Source organism: Danio aesculapii, chromosome 4 (assembly GCF_903798145.1).
Source record: "Danio aesculapii chromosome 4, fDanAes4.1, whole genome shotgun sequence".
In the NCBI taxonomy this organism is placed as follows: domain Eukaryota; kingdom Metazoa; phylum Chordata; class Actinopteri; order Cypriniformes; family Danionidae; genus Danio; species Danio aesculapii.
In genome coordinates this window covers 2,804,826-2,815,198 of record NC_079438.1, presented here as the reverse complement: position 1 = coordinate 2,815,198, position 10,373 = coordinate 2,804,826, and the positions used below count along the sequence as shown (strand labels likewise).

Sequence of the window (10,373 nt, the reverse complement as noted above, 5' to 3'; positions counted from 1 at the left end):
AAAGATCGCATGTGCCATTTTTTTTTTTTGTAACTGCTGTTACCTACTTTGTTTTGGCAGTAACAGCTTGCTTGGATTTTTAAACAGAAAATATCGAAAATGCGACAAATAAAGAGTTTATATTTTGTTTAAATCAATCAGGTTTGTTAAAAGTGTTATTTGATGATGTTCGTTAATTTCTACAAGCTAACATTTCCTATTAAGGTCTACAAACAAGTAATTTTTTTCAATTCAATTCACCTTTATGTGTATAGCGCTTATCCAATGTAGATTGTGTCAAAGCAGCTTCGCATAAAAGGTCATAGTAAATAGGAACAGTGTAGTTCAGTTTTTAGTGTTAGTTCAGTTTAGCTCAGTTCAGTGTGGTTTAAAAACCACCACTGAGAGTCCAAACACTGAAGAGCAAATCCAACGATGCGCAGCTCTATAGATCCCGAACCATGCAAGCCAGTGGCGACAGCGGAGAGGGAAAAAAAACTTCACTAATTGGCGAAAGTGAAGAAAAAAAAACCTTGAGAGAAACCAGGCTCAGTTGGGCACGACCATTTTAATTTCTCCGCTGGCCAAACGTCTTGTGCAGAGCTGCAGTCTCAGCGGCGGAGGCTGGAAGCTGGCCTCAGCGAAGACTCGTCTGTCTCTGGAGCGTCACAGGAATAATGATGCAACCCTTTACATAGTAAATCTTGAGTGTAGCAGAATTCAATGGATTTAAATTATTACATTTCTCAATTCTCAACACATTTTTTAACGTGACGGAGGAAAACACAGTAACACCAGTGACACGCATGAATCACATGTAAGAAACACAATGATCTTCAGTGGTGTTACCCATTAGAAAAGTAGCACCAGTGATGATGCATTTTAAAAAACATCTGCTGCAAAGTATCAAACAACGTGTTGACAATCATGGTATACTCACTAAATGAAGATTTGTTTACTATTCTCAGAGCAAAATTTCTCTGGCCCAGCCCTGGCCAACACAATCAGCATTTGCTTGGCCCACATGCTGCAGGGAATTACGGTACATGACTGGACCAAGTCTGGCAATCAGGCAAGGACCAAACATGGACCATATCTGGGTCAAGTTTTAGCTAAGTAATAACTGGATCTAAACCGGGACGGATATGGTGTAGCGGAGGCCAGCTAGTGAAGTGCTGTGGAGGTAAACTTCACTCCTCTTCCTGGTCGATCCCAGCTCAAGGCTGGTGGGTGGTGTAGGACCAGCGGGGTTACAATGCCACATGAAAGGCCTTTGTCTGGAAGCCAAATTCCAGTAGCAACACATAGGAAAGAATAGGTTAATGAAGGAAGAAGGGTTATTTTCTATCCTCAGAGCAAAATTTCTCTGGCCCAGCCCTGGCCAACACAATCAGCATTTGCTTGGCCCACATGCTACAGGGAATTACGGTACATGACTGGACCAAGTCTGGCAATCAGGCAAGGACCAAACATGGACCATATCTGGGTCAAGTTTTAGCTAAGTAATAACTGGATCTAAACCGGGACGGATATGGTGTAGCGGAGGCCAGCTAGTGAAGTGCTGTGCAGGTAAACTTCACTCATCTGACCTCTAAGAGGAGCTCTAGCGACAGACGCTAGATGCCTTGGTCTTTAGCCTCCTTGGTAGAGCAACCGACTCCCATGCGGAAATTCGCTGGTCGATCCAAGCTCAAGGCTGGTGGGTGGTGTAGGACCAGCGGGGTTACAATGCCACATGAAAGGCCTTTGTCTGGAAGCCAAATTCCAGTAGCAACACAGGAAAGAATAGGTTAATGAAGGAAGAAGGGTTATTTACTATCCTCAGAGCAAAATTTCTCTGGCCCAGCCCTGGCTAACACAATCAGCATTTGCTTGGCCCACATGCTGCAGGGAATTACGGTACATGACTGGACCAAGTCTGGCAATCAGGCAAGGACCAAACATGGACCAAATCTGGGTCAAGTTTTAGCTAAGTAATAACTGGATCTAAACTGGGACGGATATGGTGTAGCGGAGGCCAGCTAGTGAAGTGCTGTGCAGGTAAACTTCACTCATCTGACCTCTAAGAGGAGCTCTAGCGACAGACGCTAGATGCCTTGGTCTTTAGCCTCCTTGGTAGAGCAACCGACTCCCATGCGGAAATTCGCTGGTCGATCCAAGCTCAAGGCTGGTGGGTGGTGTAGGACCAGCGGGGTTACAATGGCACATGAAAGGCCTTTGTCTGGAAGTCAAATTCCAGTAGCAACACAGGAAAGAATAGGTTAATGAAGGAAGAAGGGTTATTTACTATCCTCAGAGCAAAATTTCTCTGGCCCAGCCCTGGCCAACACAATCAGCATTTACTTGGCCCACATGCTGCAGGGAATTACGGTAACATGACTGGATCAAGTCTGGCAATCAGGCAAGGGCTAAACATGGACCATATCTGGTTCGAGTCACAGCTAAGTTAATAACCCGTAACTGGAACTGAACTGAGACAGATGTGGCACATGAAAGGCCATAGTCGAAGCCAAATTCCAGTGGCAACATACAGGGAAAGAGTAGCTTAATAATTCAAACAATTAAATCTTGATCGTTTCCTAGAATAACATGAAGGCATTGGCAGATGCGAAACTGGAAGATGGAAATGACTGTGTATTGAAATAGTTAGTAAAAAGTATTTAAATGGATTTTGAAGGTGGGTCAAGATAGGCCAAACTTATGTGTCCCACATATACATTTTTGGTCTAAAAATCTGGGTCAAATACTACATTTGACATCTGACCCATGTCTTGTGTACTGCCTTCAAGAAGGTGCCACCTTTGCCAATAGCTGCTGTATACCAGTGCCGGATGATTGCCTGCTGTATGCCAGAATTCTTTGCTATACCTGGGTAAAATTTATATTCTAGTGTTTTCCAATTCCTCTACAGCAGTGGTCACCAAACTTGTTCCTGGAGGGCCGGTGTCCTGCAGATTTTAGCTCCAATCCTAATCAAACACACCTGAACAAGCTAATCAAGGTGTACTTGAAACATCCAGCCAGGTGTGTTGAGGCAAGTTGGAGCTAAACTCTGCAGGGACACCGGCCCTCCAGGACCGAGATTGGTGATCCCTGCTCTACGGTAAAGGAGGTTGCATCAGTGATGCTAACTAAATGCTTCACATAAACGCATGAGATAAAAATGACAGTGGAGCTAAAGTGGGCTTTTCTTCATATATATTCAGGAAGCCGATCAAGTTATGTCAAAAGAGTGCTTTTTCAATCTAAAACACTAGATGTTTGTTAACCTTTAACACCAGTGACACAACTCCAGAGGATCAACCACTTTCGTTCTATATTTTACAATATTTCAAGAGTTCACACTTAGATATTGTTTGACAACTGTTAGCAGGTTTGGCATGCTGTCCTGGGAGAGAACCCTGAGCTCGGAGATAGGTGAGCCCAGGGCTCCCGCCTGGTCCATAGAGCATATGAGGGGAGTACGAGATCAGGTGGTTCTCGAGAGCTCCCCGTGGTAAAAGAAGAAAGGAGGAGAAGGGGTGGATGGGGGGTTTCTTCGGAAAACGAAGATAAGAGAGTAGTTCTAGCTAGGCTACTTATAGTGAGTTGGGGTTAATCTGATTGGCTAACTAGTAAATGTAGATGAGTGGCCAGCTGCAGTCAATCATATCGAGTGGTCGTCTCGAAATTAGTTTGAAAACTTCACTTATATGGCATTTTCTTGTCATTAACATCGTATGTTTGATTGTTATGAATACATTATTGTATTTTGAAGCATCAAAAATCTGTTCTGACCTCAAAATAAAACACTTTTTTCTGGAAATAACTCTGGATACGAGCAGTTTTGTGTTGTTTGGAATTGTACACAAGTAATTAAACAGATAGTTTCACCCAAAAATGAAAATTCTGTCATCATTCACTCACCCTCCACTGCTCCACAAACCCCAGAGTGCCTTTCTTCCGATGAAAACAAGAGCAGAAATTCTGAAGAAAGCTGGAAAACCTGCAACCACTGACTTCCACAGTAGTGTTTTCTACTATGGTTGTCAATGTTTACAGGTTTTCAGCTTTCTTCAGAATTTCAGAGTTACGCAGTGGTTCCCTCCCATTTTTATTATCACTCTACCACTAGATCCCTAAAATAACAGAAGAATAAGTACATGACATGCATAGTCATGTATCTCTTAATTTGATCCAATAGCTGTTTTCAAATGTTGATATTCATAATGGCATGTTTCCACTGGCATGTTGGGAGTGCAGCGTAGCGAGCTTTTTTTACTACATTCATATGGAAGTTGAGTGTAAATGCCCATGCAGTGCTTAGGACCAGTGGTCCCAACACTTTTATCACCGCAGAACGGTCAATGCTTGACAATGTTACCTTGGAACGAGGGGGTCTTGGTTTTAGGCGACCATCAACCGCTTTTTCAGAGGATGACAAGCTGACAAAACATTGCTGCAACTCTGATACAAGTTGTTATTATTCAACCCCAAATTAGAAAAAGTTAGGACAGTATGGAAAACACAAATAAAAGAAAGTAGTGATTTCCAAATTTACTTTGACTGGTATTTCAGTGCAGACAATATGAACACAGAATATTTCATGTTTTGCCTGGTCAGCTTTATTTCATTTGTAAATATACATCCTTTCCTGTAATTCAGACCTGCAACACTTTCCAAAAGAGGTTGCGACAGGAGTAGTGTAAGGCTAGTATTCAGGTAAACTGGATAATTAATGATGTGATTTGAAACTGGTGATGTCTACAGGTGATTATGATTTGGTACAAAAGCAGCGTTCAAGAAAGGTCTAGTCCTTTAGGAGCACAGATGGGCCGAAGACCCCCGGTTTGCCAACAAATGCATGAGGAAATTATTGAAATGTTTAAAAACAATGTTCCTCAAGGAAACAGAGGAAAATGTTTGGATATTTCACCTAAGCTAATTTCACCACATGGGCTCAGGATTGCTTTGACAAACCTTAGCCAAGTACCAAAATACGTAGTTACTTCCACAAATGCCAGTTAAAACTGTACTGTGCCGAAAGGAAGCCATATGCTAACAGTGTCCAGAAGCATCGTCAACTTCTCTAGGCTTGGAGGCGTCTGGGATGGACCATCACACAGTGGAAATGTGGAACATCTTTTAAGTGTTGTGAAAAGGAATAGCAACATGACAAAGTGGTAAATGCTTTACTGTTTGCCAACTGTCTACCAACTTTTTTTTAAATGTGTTAAAAACCAAAATTGGAAAACGTGTTTATTTCGAAAATCAATTATAAAAACACGATGAACACATTAAACAATTTTATTTTCATGTCTGCATTGAAATACAAGCCAAAGTAAATTTGGAAATCACTACTCTATTTTTTACTCAACTTCTTCTTATTTGGGCTTGTATTTTTTTTTTGTATATTATGGTTGTGTAAGCCCTAATAATTATTATTAGTAGTAGTAGTAGAATTTACTAGCTTAATTACAGCTCATTTATGAAATGCTAATGCAGTACCTCAAGCTAAAGTGGTCACGAGCTTTGATGAGTGCAGCGAGTTTTTCTATCAAGGCACAGAACCAACCGGGATGGATCAGAATGCTAAGAGAATCTGTCAGATGGTAGAATACGGAGGGTTTTATTATGCTACACTGTACTCTGTTTCTCATAGGATGCCTCTGTACAGCGCGTACACACTGGACCGTGACTGCACAACCACCCCGGGGAGGGAAGACGTCTGGCATGTTGAGACACAGGTGACAAGAAATAAGCTCTTTAGTTTCGTTAATTGAATTACTAGTGTTCCATTTTATTGTCATTGCACAATATAAAAATACATACATTTTTTTATGTGTTAATTGTATTGCATGTATTTTTTTTATTAGTTAATTATATTGTGCACATTATCCAATATCAAGCTTTTGAGTATTAGAATTAACGGTAGCTATGTTTTCATCCAAAGATGTGAGTTAGACATGGTAAATGAGTTGCACCACTAGACAAAACGCAATAAACACAATGTGGTGGCTTTTGGAGGCGTGAGATGCTCTTTGGGAGCGCCGGCAGATGCTCAAAACATTTCTGGAGGGGAGAATATAATAATAATGGTAATGATAATAATAATGAATATAGCTGCAAGCAGCAATTGCGGGGCCAAGCGATCCAGAGGCACTATGACAAAGCAGTCCAGAGGCCATGAGCAGCAAGCTCTATAGAGCACAAGATCAAGTGAAACAATGAGTTCTGAATACATCTGAAGTTCATTTAACTGGAAATGTAAGCAAAAAAGCATGTTGAAGATGTATACCAATTTTTGTTTGGCGATACCTCAATGCGTTGGAAAAATATATCATTTTTTGACAAAATTCAATATGGCCAACGCCCAAAATGCCGAACATGGGAAAATTTGATATCATTCAACTCAGACTGTCTCTCTGGATGTAATGAGACCAACATTGTGAAATTTGGTGAAAGCGGTCAGGAGATATAAGCCAAAAGAGCTGTTTTTCATATCTCCTGACCACTTGGTGGCGCTGTAATGAAACTGTGCAGGTGACCTCAAATCACAGTTGTCATAACATATAGCAAGTTCTGTGTGAATAGAGTTAAGCGATGCCGAGATATAGCCTCGAGTATGATTTTGTGTGCTTTTTGACGAATTGAATTTCACGTTATTCGACAACGATTTAAGTATTCGACTTGAATTCCATAACTTTTTGCCACCACGGTCTGAAGATGATTTGAGCCAATAGAAAATTGCACAAATTGTCTAGGACGAGTTTAAAAACCTAAACCTTACGAATCTGTGTCTTCAATAAAACTTTGTTTGTTTTCTTCTCTACTTATTCCCTTTATTAATCTGGGGTCACCACAGCTGAATGAACCGCCAACTTATCCAGCACATGTTTTACGCAGCAGATTCCATTCCAGACGCATCTCATATCAGGTAAACATCCATACACACTCATTCACACATATACACTACGGACAAATTAGCTTGTTCAATTCCATTATAGCGCATGTCTTTGAACTGTGGGGGAAACCGGAGCACCCGGAGGAAACCCACGTGAACACGGGGAGAACATGCAAACTCCACACAGAAATGCCAACTGGCCCAGCCGGGGATAGAACCAGCGAGCTTCTTGCTGTGAGGCGATCATGCTACCCACTGCACCACCGTGCTGCCCTCAGTAAAACTTATTTGACAAAAAAATACACTGGTTTATCCATTAATGTCTTCCATCTTTTGGATGGTGACATAAGGGTTTCTTAATGTAAAAATATTAGCGCTGTAACCCACGGCGCATTCCTTGCTCATGCCTCGCACTTCTGCAATTCGTTTGTGTTGCTCTGCAATAACACTTCAGAAACACTAGCTGGCAGTGGGGTTTCTATGGTCCTCGATGCTTCTCGCGGGAGTTTTGTTTATACCGGAAAACCTGTAATGCCACCTTACAGTACAAGTAGCTCAAACTCGCACATTCTGAGTCAGGAACTAGTAGACGTCGAACAACTTTAATTATAAAGTAAACAAAACAAAAAGTTTCCATCTGGAGCTCCTCCACAGAACTCGACAATTGTTAATCTTTAGCGTCAACCGGCTCGCCCCTCTCCTGCGGCTCTCTCAGAGTCACATTGTCTGGGACTCTGTGAAGGCTACACCGGACCATCTGCACCCACTCGACGCAGAAGTAAAAATCAGCCTTAAGTCAACAAGGTCTCGTGCAGTTCTCTACTCCAAAGCATCAACACCAGGGCACCTCATTTTACTGATCCCCGACCTCAACCGCGATCCTCCTCCCGTCCGCTGTTTACTTTCACTTTCTTCAGCGACTCCACAACCTTCTTCACTTTCGTCCACAACACCCTCCCCCTTTCCATCCTGCTATTTTTATGTGCATACATTTTGAAAATGCACATAAAAAAACGTATGCGCATAACTGAGCAGGATAAACTTTTTATTCGATAAGAAAAGATGCGCACAAAGTACGATGGAAACACTTTTACCGCATAAACTCCAGTATGCGCATTAAAAAAGGTCATGTGATTCTGTTGTAAGAGATAATCAGGAAGTGACGATTTTGTTTGCTTTGACTCGTTGGATGGAAACGCTGCTTTATTCGCACGTCTTTAATGCGATAATCCAGTTTCGCGCATGAAGTTCATTCGCATTTTTGGAAACATAGCTACTTTCGTCCATGACACCAACCCCCTTGCCCCCGTCCTGCTCTTCACTTTAGAGCGCGACACATCTCCATCATCAGGTAACATGCCAGATCCATTACCTCTATCTGTTCCAGGACATCACAATTCACAAATTAAGCACTGATCAACACAAAACCCTGCTACCCTGATGACTCCTGACCACTAGATATATCTCTGGAGCTGTCTTAAATAACTGGGAGAGCAATAGTGATTCTTAGTGTTTAGAAATTTGATACTTAACTCTTACACTTACGTTGGTAAGTAGGAATAAATTTAATGAATTCTTGAGAAGCTTGATAAATTTGGAAAAACAAAAGTGGTAAAACATCAGTCTAACCAACTAACATACCATTTCTTCTGTAGATTTCACAGCCTGGATCCCGAACTGATCACATGGTTTGTGAGAGGGACCCAAACGTGAGAGAGAATATAAACAATATTAAAGAAAATCAAGCCATCAGTGAAGACTACACCGATACCGGGTATGATCGTGGACACCTGAACCCCAACAGCTTCCAGTGCGGTGAAGGCCGCGAGGCGACATTCACTCTGACCAATGCCGCACCGATGGATGCGTGTTTCAACAGAATCCACTGGAAGAATTGGGAGAGCACCACAAGAAGTTTGTTATTAAGCAAGCATGATGGTTCTTCTGCAGAAGCCTACATCGTCACAGGTACGGTGCCCAGTGCAAATGTATGAATACCACAATGAGAAGTTTCCAACGACCCCGAAAGAGTGACGGTGCCCTCTCACATTTGGACGGCTGTCTGCTATGAACACCAGACAGACCCCCGAAAGTCTTTTTCGTTCAGCTATTTGGGGAAAAACCTTCCGGAAGGTGGAATAAGCCTGATGAGTGTCTCGAACCTGAACATTCGGCTCAGTGAACTCTACGGTCAACTCTTGGGATATTCTCCGGTGATTAGTGTTTTTGCTGATGATTGTTTTGAAGACAATAATAAACTGAACAGGGTTCAGAGTTCTTTTCAGAAATTAATCAATCTGGCAGCAAATCAAGTAGTTCAAATGAGCTCAAGCTCGCAGAACACGTATAACGCACTGCAGAACGCCGTCAGCGATTACAGCATACCTTCAACGGAATTCAAAGTGAGTCAGATGACGGCAAAGCTAGCCTTCGACAGCTTGAGCACTTACTTTAACGTGGCCGAAGTACTGAAGACCCTTTATACAAGCACTTGTCTTATAACTAGTGCAAAATCACTGGTAAGGAGGATTGGGAAGAGGGATTTGTCTGATGCATCGTCAGATGCAGTCGAATGCCTGTTGGTGCCAGAGCAGATTACTGCCACTGATGGCTCGTCCTGCTCAACCACACAAGTTACTCCTTACCGGTGCAGTTGTCACCAAAACCCAGGAGATGATGCCAAGCGTTGCTGCACCTCGCCCTGTCTGTACCAGGCCAAACTTCAGGACTACAGGTGTTATAGTGGCCAGGATCTGATCAGTTGTTCACCGCAGTACTCACTCATCACGGTTAACGGAGAGACCTGCAAGGATGAGCAATCATGCGCTACTTATGGCTATGACTACTACTGGTGCAGGACCACCTCTGGCAGCTGGGACTACTGCAGTCCTCCACTGTGGAACAGTAAGGCTAAAAATGGAAAGTACTGCCGCACCAACCACGCCTGTGCAAAATACGGTGAAAGCAAGCCTTGGTGCTACACAGACAATAAAGGCACTAGAGGCCACTGCTGTACTTCAGACGACTGCTACTCTGCTGTGAATGGCAAAACCTGCAGGCCTAATCACAAATGTAGCAACTATGGTGAAACGTACCTGTGGTGCTACATTGATGATAATAACAACTGGGAGTATTGTTGCAGAAAATGTAGCTACTAGTTGGTTGAAAACGCTTGGAGAGATTATGACTAAAGCAGGACTTTCTTGCAGCTCTTGCAAACCTGGGAACTCTTTCTAGCATAAAAAAAAATCAAAATAAAATAATCAACATAGATTTTTGTTATAACTGCATGTTTTAAAAAACGTAGTAAAAACATTATTAATCAATTGTTAGTTTCATTTATGTCTGTATACTAAAAAACTTGTTTCTAACATAAAAATGTATCAATATTCTTAAATCGAAATCATCTTAAACTTGATTGAATTCCTTTGTATGCATAAAAAAGCTCAATAAAAACATTATTAAGCAATTGTTTGTGTCATTTATGACTGCGTAGTAAAAACACAAACAT

The 10,373-nt window shown here is 41.9% G+C and overlaps 1 protein-coding gene across 1 annotated transcript in view; it reads left to right on the top strand.

Moving 5' to 3' along the window:
- The window catches only part of si:ch211-165i18.2 (uncharacterized protein LOC100149646 homolog), a 14,986-nt gene extending 4,862 nt beyond the window's left edge, over positions 1-10,124 (top strand). The window contains 2 exon segments of the mRNA XM_056455191.1: positions 5,464-5,705; positions 8,518-10,124. Of these exon segments, the coding sequence (XP_056311166.1) occupies positions 5,464-5,705; positions 8,518-10,020 (1,745 nt within the window). The 3' untranslated portion in view covers positions 10,021-10,124.
- Positions 10,125-10,373: the final 249 nt, after the last annotated feature.